Genomic DNA, 13,674 nt, shown 5'->3' with positions numbered 1-13,674 from the left:
GCAGATATGGCTACGCACTGATGTTTGTGGTTCTGGATTAGAGCATGCGGTACCCATGAATCCGATTGTTTAATCTTCCCCATTGCGTGTAAATGTCGTACGACGGTGGAAGGATCACAATTCGTCACATATGCCAGTTCTCGACGTGGATGGTTGTGGATTAATGCATTTAAATGATCTTTATCAAACACTGAAATTCTTCCTGCATGTGGTGAGTCAATACTTCATTAGTATCAAAACAATCGTCTTTAAAACGAGGAAACCATTTTTTTTGCCATGCTCTGTGCAGTGGCACTGTCCCTATACACGGGGCAAATGTTCCTGGGTGTCCCTGCTGCTGTTACCCCCCCCCCCCCCCTCCTCATTGAACTGAAACAGAAGAATACGTCGGAAATGTTCTGATTTCTCCACTTGGCACTCGCACTCCATTTTCTAGCGTCTGTTGCTCTACTACTTGTCTTCAAATGACAATATGTAACCTCAAATAGCATCACTGAACCATAAATAAAAAATGCGAATCGCTATATCAACCCACAGCAATCGAATACCAACATGCAAAACAAAAAAGCTACGAAATTATACATCAACCTAATAATTCGATGTGACAATACGGAGACAAGGACTAACAATGAAACCTGAGGACAGCACAACCCACAAGTTGCAATCTGTAATTATAAGAATTCTGGTAACCATTAGTAGACTTTCCTTTACCAGTAGGACGCTGATACATAACAATAACGTGCAAAAAATTCCAATTGGTCTCTGATAATTTGTCGTGGGACACATACATCTCGACGGTAGACAAAGACTTAAGGAAATGACTGTGGATGGCAAAGACAGCAGCGTTTCTGGCGAGCCATGAACATGTGGCTACCGGGGGAAATATGTTAGATGGCAGAGTAGCAAAAGGAAACATACCAGGTAAATACTAAAACACTAACAACCACCCACAGACAATTGTGTGTCGTTAACATGGAAAGTAGCGAGTTAGTCAGAGTAACTAACAACAACAATATGCAACGCCAGTGACGTGGACGTGAATAGCGCCTAGTTTTGATGAAATTCATTGTGCCTTAAAAGACAATTTTAAACATTTACCTGAGTGAGCCACTTTTACTTTCTTCCACGACGCGTTTCGAGTACTCACCACCTCTTTCTGCTTTATCATTGGATTACACTAAAATTTCATTTATTGGATGTTGCAGTTGGGTTTTGAACTTCATTTCGCTACAAATAAAGTACAATTTGTCACTTGTTATCGAAAAATTGTACTGAAGTAATAAATTTTATACAGTTGTGATGTTATTTGGAAAACAATCCAACAAAAAGAATCTTGAAGTTAATTATAAATATTCATTTCCATTATTGAGTGGCAAATAAACAGGAAACAACAACGCAGTTAAGCTTAGGGATTGTACAGATGCAGAAATACAGTGACCTGCACATCGACGAGCATTGCCAGTTTACACTGCGAATCAAAGATACAAATAACGTGTAGCCCTATAAAAATGATTAAGCCTTTACATATTTGCTTTGAACGTATCATGATTACAAATAACTCATAAACATGAATTTCAACACATTTATTAGTTAATGGATCAGTTTGGTGATTTCAGAGTTGAAGCAATGTTTTCATGATTTATATCATTATACAGTGTGAGGCAGATCACAAAGACCACCCGAAATATATCCAGAATGAATAAATATATCGGGATGAGGTTTTCACCAAGTTATAGCGGATTTTATTTTAGTTTCCTGATGTTCGCAAGTACATTTTATCGTTTCTAGACGCCGAATTACGATACCAACTTTGTTTTTTTGTAGTGGAACTATATACTTTTTTTTTGGCATTTGAAAGAAGCTTCTAAGTGAATTTCGACGACATAATCTGCATGGATCTGAATCAAATAGCATTAAGATAACGGACCGAAGCCGTTACACAAACGACTGTCCTATTATACCGACTGTAAGAAAATACGTAATGTAGGTACTGTTCAGTTTATCTGTGCGCTTGAAGCCCGTCAGTCTGTGTTCTGCTGGCGTAGTAATCAGATAACTTGTTAGTAAAGCCACTGAGTCATCAGAAATGCGTACGGCAGTCAATAAAGTGAACATCGTATACGGCGAATATCGCCAAACTGTCTGAGCAGCTGTGCGATTGCTAACTGAAGGCTATCCTGATCGTGCCAAGCACTGACCATCTGTCTTTGCAGACATTACAAAAAAAAAATAGTCTAAAAATAGCTCTGAGCACTATGGGACTTAAGATCTGTGGTCATCAGTCCCATAGAACCTAGAACTACTTAAAGCTAACTAACCTAAGGACATCACACACATCCATGCGCGAGACAGGATTCGAACCTGCGACCGTAGCGGTCACGTGGTTCCAGACTGAAGCGCCTAGAACCGCACGGCCACACCGGGCGGCTAAAAATAGTCTAGAAACTGAAAGTATGGACAATAAAGTACGCCGAGGAAGAAGAAGAGCAACTGATGAAAGAAATGAAGCTAACATTGTAGCAGCAGTGACACACAATGCGCATGTCACTCAGAGGCATCTCCGAAGCACGAGAGATATCAACCAGACTAGTGGTCTGCGAGAACTACACTCCACCGCATTCCATCCTCTTCACATTTTTCTGCATCTACATCTTCATGGCAATGGCTTCCACATTAGTTACAGTTCACCGAATGTTATGTATAACAAAAGCAAAATGATACGTCAAATCGATGGAAAAGTGCGTTTGAGAAAGAAGCATAGATTAGAAAGCACAGTCAAGTCAATCTTCGCAAGATGCACTAATCGTCAGGTGAAAATAGACGCTGACTCAAAGAAGTGGATAAAAATGACATTCTTAGTATGCGCTTTGCGTATAGTTTGGTGCGTGTTTTCAAGACCCGCATCGTTGGTCCCTGTTCTATTGAAGGGAATCTACAGGGTGTTTCAAAAATGACCGGTATATTTGAAACGGCAATAAAAACTAAACGAGCAGCGATAGAAATACACCGTTTGTTGCAATATGCTTGGGACAACAGTACATTTTCAGGCAGACAAACTTTCGAAATTACAGTATTTACAATTTTCAACAACAGATGGCGCTGCAGTCTGGGAAACTCTATAGTACGATATTTTCCACATATCCACCATGCGTAGCAATAATATGGCGTAGTCTCTGAATGAAATTACCCGAAACCTTTGACAACGTGTCTGGCGGAATGGCTTCACATGCAGATGAGATGTACTGCTTCAGCTGTTCAATTGTTTCTGGATTCTGGCGGTACACCTGGTCTTTCAAGTGTCCCCACAGAAAGAAGTCATAGTGGTTCATGTCTGGCGAATAGGGAGGCCGATCCACGCCGCCTCCTGTATGTTTCGGATAGCCCAAAGCAATCACACGATCATCGAAATATTCATTCAGGAAATTAAAGACGTCGGCCGTGCGATGTGGCCGGGCACCATCTTGCATAAACCACGAGGTGTTTGCAGTGTCGTCTAAGGCAGTTTGTACCGCCACAAATTCACGAAGAATGTCCAGATAGCGTGATGCAGTAATCGTTTCGGATCTGAAAAATGGGCCAATGATTCCTTTGGAAGACATGGCGGCCCAGACCAGTACTTTTTGAGGATGCAGGGACGATGGGACTGCAACATGGGGCTTTTCGGTTCCCCATATGCGCCAGTTCTGTTTATTGACGAAGCCGTCCAGGTAAAAATAAGCTTCGTCAGTAAACCAAATGCTGCCCACATGCATATCGCCGTCATCAATCCTGTGCACTATATCGTCAGCGAATGTCTCTCGTGCAGCAATGGTAGCGGCGCTGAGGGGTTGCCGCGTTTGAATTTTGTATGGATAGAGGTGTAAACTCTGGCGCATGAGACGATACGTGGACGTTGGCGTCATTTGGACCGCAGCTGCAACACGGCGAACGGAAACCCGAGGCCGCTGTTGGATCACCTGCTGCACTAGCTGCGCGTTGCCCTCTGTGGTTGCCGTACGCGGTCGCCCTACCTTTCCAGCACGTTCATCCCTCACGTTCCCAGTCCGTTGAAATTTTTCAAACAGATCCTTTATTGTATCGCTTTTCGGTCCTTTGGTTACATTAAACCTCCGTTGAAAACTTCGTCTTGTTGCAACAACACTGTGTTCTAGGCGGTGGAATCCCAACACCAGAAAAATCCTCTGTTCTAAGGAATAAACCATGTTGTCTACAGCACACTTGCACGTTGTGAACAGCACACGCTTACAGCAGAAAGACGACGTACAGAATGGCGCACCCACAGACTGCGTTGTCTTCTATATCTTTCACATCACTTGCTGCGCCATCTGTTGTTGAAAATTGTAAATACTGTAATTTCGAAAGTTTGTCTGCCTGAAAATGTACTGTTGTCCCAAGCATATTGCAACAAACGGTGTATTTCTATCGCTGCTCGTTTAGTTTTTATTGCCGTTTCAAATATACCGGTCATTTTTGAAACACCCTGTAAGAACAATATTTCGAGTTCCGAAGATACGCTGCTGCCGCTGCGGTAATTGTAAGACATCCCGCTGGACATAATGCAATCAGTGTGATACCAACACGGGGTGCCCCTGCGATTCCGCACTCGTAATGACAGACTCTCGTAAGAGAACATTTCGAGAGCTTTGCAAGGACGGTAGTTCAGGAAACGCAAAATGGTCTGCACCATCAACAAACTTAACACTTCTATACTATTATGAAAGCGAACATTAAAACACCTAAGTCTCCAGAAGGCTTGTAATGGTTCATAACACGGGCTTGTGCTGCCGATAACTCTAGACGAAATTTAGCGTGCAGTATTGTTCCTCCAGAATCACTTTACAGCGTGTAGCAGTGCTGATGGCCAACATTTTCAGCACTTGGTATGACAGCTGTGAGAATAAACACACTATCCATACGTGAGTCACGTGTTTGCTTACATCAGAGATAACAGGACAAGCATTTGTAGAACATCTTTTCGTAGCGGCGGGACAGTGGTTTACAGTGCTGTTATCTAGATACTGTTTAGTTAAGTGCCGTACATGTTATGTCGTTGAAGTTCTCTTAGGAACCTCTTTCAAATGCCTCAGAAAAAACATATAATTCTACTAGAAGAAACAGTTCGTTGTCGTAATTCGGCGACTATAAACCATATAAATTACTTGCGAACGTGGCCGAGCGGTTCTAGGCACTTCAGTCAGGAACCGCGCGACCGCTACGGTCGCAGGTTCGAATCCTGCCTCGGGCATAGGTGTGTGTGATATCCTTAGGTTAGTTAGGTTTAAGTAGTTTTAAGTTCTAGGGGACTGATGACCTCAGATGTTAAGTCCATAGTGATCAGAGCCATTTGAACCATTTTGAACTTGCGAACGTCGAGATGTTCGTCGAAATATCCATTATAACTTAGCGAAAACCTAACGTACCACGAAGGAATTACTCGAATGCGACGGAAGTCGACTGGTGTGATGTACATGTACAGACAAACAAATTATTAAAATTTCAGAATAATTGGATGATTCATTCAAGTGAAATTCACAATCTGAGCAAGTCAAAAACGTTTTGGTCCATCTCTGACCCTTATACAATCAGTTTTTTGGCTTAATATTGATTGATAGAGTTGTTGTATGACCTCCTCAGGGATATCGTGCCAAATTGTGTCCAATTAGCGCGTTATACCGTCAAAACCCGAACTGATTGGACATAACGCAATAAAAGTTCTCAATCACGAAAATATCTGGCGACTTTGCTGGGCAATGTAGGGTTTGGCAATCACGAAGACAATCAGTTAAACCTGTCGTCGGATGCAGCCGGTCATTACATTGCTGAAATACAAGTCCAGGGTGGCTTGCCATGCAGGGCAACAAAATGAGCCGTTGAATATCGTCGACGTACCGCTATGCTATAAGGACGCCGCGGATGATAACTAAAGGAGTTCTGCCACGAAAAGAAATGGCACCCCAGACCATGACGCCTGCCTCTCGAGCCGTATGGCGGGCGGCTGTAGGGTTGATGTTCCACCTTGTCCGGCGCGTCTCCAGACAGGTGTTCGCTGGTTATCGGGGGAAGCGGGACTCATCACAAGACAATTCTACTCCAGTCAATGAGATTCCAGGCCGACTCTACGGCTCGTTTTGTTTACCTCCATGGCGACCCATCCTGGGCTTACATTTCAACAGGATAATGCCTACCCGCACACAGTGAGAGTGTCTACTGCTTGCCATAGTGCTTGACACACCCTACCTTGGCCAGCAAGGTCACCGAATCTCTCCGCAGTTGAGAGGGAGCTGGACAGGGTTTGGTACGATGACCCTCAGGAAGACATGCAGCAACACTGCCAGTCAGTGCTAAGCCGAATAACTGCTTGCTCAGGACTCAGAGGCAGACCAACACATTATTGACTTGATCAATTTTTAAAGCTTTTCCTCTAGAACAAATCATCCAATTATTCTGAAATTATAGCCGGCAGCTGTGGCCGAGCGATTCTAAGCGCTTCAGTCCGGAACCGCGCTGCTCCTACGGTCGCAGGTTCGAATCCTGCCTTGGGCATAGATGTGTGTGATGTCCTTAGGTTAGTTAGGTGTAAGTAGTTCTGAGTCTAGGGGACTGATGGCCTCAGATATGAAATCCCATTGTGCTTAGAGCCATTTGATTTTTTATTCTGAAATTATAATCATTAGTTTGTACATGTGCATCACATCAACCGATTTCTGTCCCATTAGGATTATTCCATTAGTAATAATTTCCAGTTCTTGAAAACAGATCATTTTGTGGCCTTTGTTTAGTTTATGAAGTATTACTTTATTATCATCTATGTTGTCAACAACATGCCCTGTTACTTAATGTGAGATTTATGTGGGGTGCTGTACCTAAACATTCCTTAGATCTGTTTTTGAAGCTTCCTCCAGTCTGATCCACATATTGTACTGGGCGCGGACTGGACTTTATATTGGAACTGCTCAGGTAGGAATATTTGTCTTTTTGGCTTTAAGGGGGGACGTTGATGAAAACACACACTATTTCAGAAATGCACCAAATCCACAGTTTTGGAGATATGTCAATGAACGTTTGTACCACGCTTTACATGAAAGTAACACATTTACATATAAAATCCTTTGATTATATATATTCAACTTTTTTGAATGAAATATGAAGTTTTATCTTCAAAAAAATAATGTATGTTCCTTTTTCTCAGAAAGCATTCAAGAGATTTCTACAAAAATTTCTCTGTTTCATCTCTTTATATGTTGAAAGCTTCTCTCATGAGGTTTTTGGAATAGGTCCAATAGGAGAATTTTCATAATTTTTTAATTATAATTCCACAAGTACAAATTTAAATTCCAAGCACTTTGCCCCATATCTCAGCTTACAATAAGAATTTCAAAATTTTCTCTTGAGACAACGTTTATTACGTTTACAGAAATATGTGTACAAAATTTCATAATTCTAGCATTCATAGAATCTAAGGAAAAGGTACATAAATTTTAAAAAACAAACTTTCCAGGAAACGCAATTTAAAACTCAACCTAACTTTTTTCCTTATGTCACTTCTTCAAAAGGCACCACATCTGTACTATGGGTCGTCTTTCCCTTCAAAGTTTCTCTTCTGGTTTCTTGTTGTCTGTCTTCTTTCCTTTACCAGGTCTTCAACTGACTTTTCAGCTGCAGAGACGCACTGTAAATCTATTTTTCTCAGGATGTCTTGACTAAAATTTCCTATCTTGAAGCCCATTGTTTCTAATACCTTCATCCTCCCAACATTCCCATCATTAAACACAATAACTGCATCATAAGTTGCAATCTGACAACTGTAGTAGATGCAAATGTGTTTTTAAGGCATCGTTTCCATATGAGTGTATTTAGAGACTCATTTGGATTTTGGGTTTTGCCATGAACACACTTTTTGAGAAGTGCAGGATCGGTCAGAAACCTCTGAGTGGGCTTGACAAGATCCAGGATACAATTTGGAAGCCTCTCCTTGTGAATGTAGGGGTTGTTATCCCTCTGAGCTTGGAGTGGCAGGGAGGCCGCGTCACACTTTTAATTAATTTTGAGGCACTTCGGATGCTATTTCAACATTGAAACTTTGGGAACTTATTGTCCATGAGCTGTACTAACAAATAAAATTTAAATCGAAAATTGACATTTTTGGTCAATTTCATCAACGTCCCCCCTTAATCTTGTGTGGTAGCCTATTATATGATTTACTGTGGCAGGAAAAAGTACTCCTACATTGTACGGTCTCAGTACAATAGCATGTTTCTGTGAATATCATTTGTGTGGAAGAGTTGCAGAAAGTGATAGGCTCTCAGGGACTCAAAGCACACGAGAAATTTAACAGCCTTAGCACATCTACTCCAGTGCCCTCAAGATCCCATATAATTTTGTATTGAACACAGTGAATTCCTTAGGTAGAGTGCATGCATAATAATATGGTCAGTAGATGCACAGTCGACAGGGCAAGTGTGAGGAGAGCAGTAGTGGTGGGGGTTGAGGGCAGGTGCTGTAGGGGAAATGCTGAGCGTTGGAGGGGAAATGCCGTCTAAACTGAGGCCTATGCTCACAGTTTTCATAAACATTCAGTGGAGCATTTCCACGTCCATATTTGCGTGGTGACCACCCAAAAAATCTGCTATCACCTCTACTGTAATTCCTGTCCAGAACGAATTGCACAGAAAATGAAACAAAAGCATCGATTTATTTGCATCAGACTTGTTAACCATTTGTAACATCCAAAGAAGCGTTATGGGTGGCGAATTTTGTGTACAACCTACATTTCTATTGTTGCCATGTTAAAATTTGCTTCTTTTACCAAAACACAGTGGAGTTCACACAACATCACCTCATTAATACGTTGTGCAATCGCAGTTGCGAGAGATTTCTGAAAAAGCGGTTTATTAAGTGAGGAACTGAGGACATGTAAGACCAATAGATTATGAAAAAATACATCCTTGGAACAAAAATAAAGGTCTAATGTCTCACTTATATTATTCCAAAATCCACACTATTTGTTGATTGATCAGTTATCGATGGCCCTTGAAAATTACAATCTTTCACTGAAAACGTCTGCAGGTAGATAATGAAGGTTCACATAGTAACCTTATGACAAAATACTCTCCTCTTTGCATGGTATCATTTACCAAAATCTCGTTTCGATATCTCAAACCGTTTTGAGGACAGCTACAGATCTCTACCCAAGTCTAAAGAAAAATCCAATATGTTAGCCAAATTGCCCATTTTTCATTACAAACTTTTGCGAATTTTGTGGAGTGGCTTACTTAAATGCAGATATCACAGTAACGATGATTACAATCGGAATGATAGGCACGTTACCATGAAGCTGACGTATAAAGCTATAAGTATTGCAGAAATGAATTTATTTACTGGATAGTTTCCGGAAAATCCTTTGAGAAGGACTGTAGTACGGGCACCTTGATTCTACCATCCCAACCAGCTGAAAGCGGGCAGTAAATGTCGGTCGCCCCTTCCAAACAGCCGGCCAGTGTGGCCAAGCGGTTCTAGGCGCTTCAGTCCGGAACCGCGTGACTGCTACGGTCGCAGATTCGAATCCGGCCTCGGGCATGGATGTGTGTGGTGTCCTTAGGTTAGCTAGGTTTAAGTAGTTCTAAGTTCTAGGGGACTGGTGACCTCAGATGTTGAGTCCCATTGTGATCAGAGCCATTTGAACCATTTTGAACATTCCAAACAAACGAATGAACTCGCCCAGCGCTTCGGACGAAAATTGGTCAGTGCGCACCAGGCACCGTATTCTGCACGGAATTTGTCCTCTGTCGTTCCAGACGATCTTGGACTGCGGTCGAGAGCTGTCAGACGTGCTGGAGGAGCCGGCCTCACGAGGGGAGGTGATGGAGATGCGCGAGGTGGGGGCCCGCTACACCACGGACATCATCGCATCCGTAGTCTTCGGCATCGAGGTCAACTGCCAGCGCAACCCAGACGCCGACTTCCGCCAGTGGGGACGGAGGATCTTCGAGAGCAACATGATTCGGACGATCTACGAAGTCTTACGCACTATTAATCCCGAACTGGTGAAGCCGTTACGGTGGTATGTAAAGTGCACGTTCAGGTGCAGTCTCTTTTCCTTGTGCTGTTTACAGGCACACAGTATAACAGTGTTACTGTGTCGAAAATCGATACTATGAGAGCGTGATTGTGCAAAAATACGAGGTAATTCTTCCAATAAAGTAAAAACAGCAACCAGCCACTATTAAAGGTACTGGGTGATCATAATTAAAGTGCAGCTATTCACAGAGGTCTAGTGTCGGCTGCAATTATTGTACGAAAGCGAACCTTGGTAGGTATTCCACTGCAGAACTGATTTACGCTGAAAAAAAAAAGTTCCAATTTTGGCCATCAGGTGCAAATATGGCGCTGTGGATGCAAGAAAGATGAATAGAAATTTTTCCATATGTAATGGACTGGGAACAAGGTGCAGGCAGAAAAGGTCAAACACTGACAAGGGAACCTCCCCATCGCAACCCCCTCAGATTTAGTTATCAGTTGGTACAGTGAATAGCCCTTGAAAAACTGAACACAGATCAATCGAGAAAACAGGAAGAAGTTGTGTGGAACTACGAAAAAAATAAGCAAAATATGCAAACTGAGTAGTCCATGCGCAAGATAGGCAACATCAAGGAGAGTCTGAGCTCAGCAGCGCCATGGTTCCGTGGTTAGCATGAGCAGCTGCGCACCGAGAGGTCCTTGGTTCAAGTCTTCCCTCGAGTGAAAAGTTTACTTTCTTTATTTTCGCAAAGTTATGATCTTTCCGTTCGTTCATTGACGTATCTGTTCACTGTAATAAGTTTATACCATATTGGCCACGGAATACATCTCACGTATTTAATGCACTCTCGTCCAAAGTAGCGAACAGTCAACTGCCAGCCAGGGAGCCTCGTTAGCAGGAATACTTTCTCTTCCGTGCGCTGTAGTCGACTGACGTCGTGTGTTTCGATGTTTGTTTAGGTGTAGCGACCCCATACTACGAGGCAGTTACCTCGCATCGGACGGACGGACAGATAATAATTGTCTGAAAATAAAAAATTGAACTTTTCACTCGAGGGAAGACTTGAACCAAGGACCTCTCGCTCCGCAGCTGCTCACGCTAACCACGGGACCACGGCGCTCCTGAGTTCTTATATTCTTGATGTTGCTTATCTTGCGCATGGACTACTCAGTTTGTATATTTTGCTTATTTTTTTCATAGTTCCACACAACTTCTTCCTGTTTTCTCGATTGATCTGTGTTCAGTTTTTCAAGGCCTATCCACTGTGCCAACTTATAACTAAATATGAGGGGGGTGCGATGGGGAGGTTCCCTTGTGAGAAAGGCATAACGTTGTTATTTTATTATTAACCATCGCTTACATAATTTGTTCAATATTAAAACTGCAGACGTCGACGAAATGTCACATACATAAAATTACATGTTTCCAGCAGTTCTGGTGGATCTGAGCAACGTGTTCCGAATACTGGATTTCTCATCATGCGACCTTGCACGTCATGCATCTAGAAAACTTCTGGAGATAACACGTTCGTGGAAGGTTGCATTAAGCAGATCTTTCACTGGTAGAACGACATGAGGTGTTGTCCCATCCCATGAAAACAGTGATTTCCTACACAGTTGGGCTCTTCCGAAGCAGGAATCGCATGCTGTACAAGGACGTCTCGATAACGTGCAGACGTCACTGTACACCTGACAGGTCGTCTGGGTGAGTTCGCCTAAAAGAAGAACGCACCGGCAGTAAAAGTTCTTGTGAATCCATACCGCACAGTCACACATGGCGAGTGCAGTGCCTCTTCGCGGGGAACGCGCGGTTTAGCAGTACCCCAAATTAGGCAGTCCTCTGCGTGCACTTCGCCACGTAGTGTAAAATGTGCCTCGCCACTCCATAGAATATTGCCCGGCCACATGTTAGCAGTACCCCAAATTAGGCAGTCCTCTGCGTGCACTTCGCCACGTAGTGTAAAATGTGCCTCGCCACTCCATAGAATATTGCCCGGCCACATGTTATCATCTTCGATCCGTGCCAGAAACCGAAGAGCAAATTTAGAATGTTGCTCCGGATCATGATGTTTCAGTTGCTGCACCGTCTGATCCTTTGCGGATACCGGTTCAAAATAGACCACAAAACTTTCCGTACTGCTGAACAGGTGATGAACATTTCTCGTGAGACTTCCCGAGCAGAAGCACTACCTAGCGCACGGACTGCGTGATCAATTACAGTAACAGCAACTTGGTCAGCAACTTCCTCTGGGATAGGACGACTTCCTCTTCCAAGTGTAACACGAAGCTCACCTGTGTTTTCAAATTTCAGTATTATCTTCCTTAAACCATTTAATAGAATCGGGTCCCCACACCTTTCAGTCGGCAATACTTTCTCAATCCAGCACTATAATTGCTGTCCGCCCCGATAGCTGAATGGTCAGCGTGACGAACTGCCGTCCTAAGGGGCCCATGTTCGATTCCCGGCTGGGTCGGGGATTTTATCCGCTCACGGACTGGGTGTTGTGTTGTCTTCATTATCATTTCATCTTCCCGCCCAATGTAGCGTCGAATGTAATGAGACCTGCACCAAGGCGGCCTCCCGGCCAATGACACCAAACTCTCATTTCCACTATAATTGCTGCTGTTCACATAAAACAGTTTCACCAACAGATCACGGTATCTGTTACCAATAGCCATACTGTTCAGCCACGTTACGGCTTGTTAAACGACAGCGTGGGTGTAAAACCGTCATACAAACAACGTACAGTGCGAGATGTTGACCAAAATCGGAACTAATTTTTTCCACATTAACGCATTAGCGTACCTACCAAGTTTCGCTGTCAAATGATAATAGTTACAGCCCATTCTGGACCTCCAACTGCACTTTAATTACACTGGAGCGCCAAAGAAACTGATACAGGCATGCGTTTTCCGATGCAGAGATTTGTAAACGGACAGCGCTGCAGTCAGCAACGCCTATAAAAGACAACAAGTTATATCAATTACTGCTCCTGCAGGTTATCAACATTTAAATGAGTCTGGACGTGGTGTTATACTCGTCGCACTAGCGATGGGACTCAGCATCTACGAGGTAGCGATGAAGTGGGGATGTTCCTGTACGACCATTTCACGAGTGAACCGTGAGTATCACGAATCCAGCAAAACATCAAATCTCCGACATCGCTGCGGTCGGAAAAAGATCCTGCAAGAACGCGACCAACGACGATTGGAGAGAATCGTTCAGTGTGACAGAAGTGCAACCCTTCTGCAAATTGCTGCAGATTTCAATGCTCAGCCATCAACAAGAGTCAGCGTGCGAACCGTTCAACGAAACATCATCGATATGGGCTTTCGGAGCCGAAGGCCCACTCTTGTACCTTCGATGACTACACGACACAAAGCTTTACGCCTCGCCTGGGACCGTCAACACCGACATTGGACTGTTTATGACTGGAAACATTTTGGCTGGTCGGATGAGACTCGTTTCAAATTGTATCGACAGAACGGACACGCATGGGTATGGAGACAACCTCACTAATCCATGGACCCTGAATGTCAGCAGGGGACTGTTCAGACTGGCGGAGGCTCTGTAATGGTGTGGTTCGTGTGCAGTTGGAGTGGTATGGGACGCCTGATAGGTCTAGATACGACTCTGACAGGTGTTGCGTACGTAAG

At 43.3% G+C, this 13,674-nt stretch overlaps 1 protein-coding gene across 1 annotated transcript in view; it reads left to right on the top strand.

Moving 5' to 3' along the window:
* LOC126262806 (cytochrome P450 6k1-like) overlaps positions 1-13,674 on the top strand; it is a 174,176-nt gene that overhangs the window by 95,907 nt on the left and 64,595 nt on the right. The window contains exon 4 of the mRNA XM_049959646.1: positions 9,795-10,060. Coding sequence (XP_049815603.1) covers positions 9,795-10,060 — 266 coding nt within the window. The remainder of the gene's footprint in view (positions 1-9,794; positions 10,061-13,674) is intronic.

This window comes from Schistocerca nitens, chromosome 6, assembly GCF_023898315.1.
Source record: "Schistocerca nitens isolate TAMUIC-IGC-003100 chromosome 6, iqSchNite1.1, whole genome shotgun sequence".
NCBI classification, from domain to species: Eukaryota; Metazoa; Arthropoda; class Insecta; order Orthoptera; family Acrididae; genus Schistocerca; species Schistocerca nitens.
Note: the sequence above shows the minus strand (reverse complement) of the source record. Positions and strands in the feature narration are given on the sequence as shown.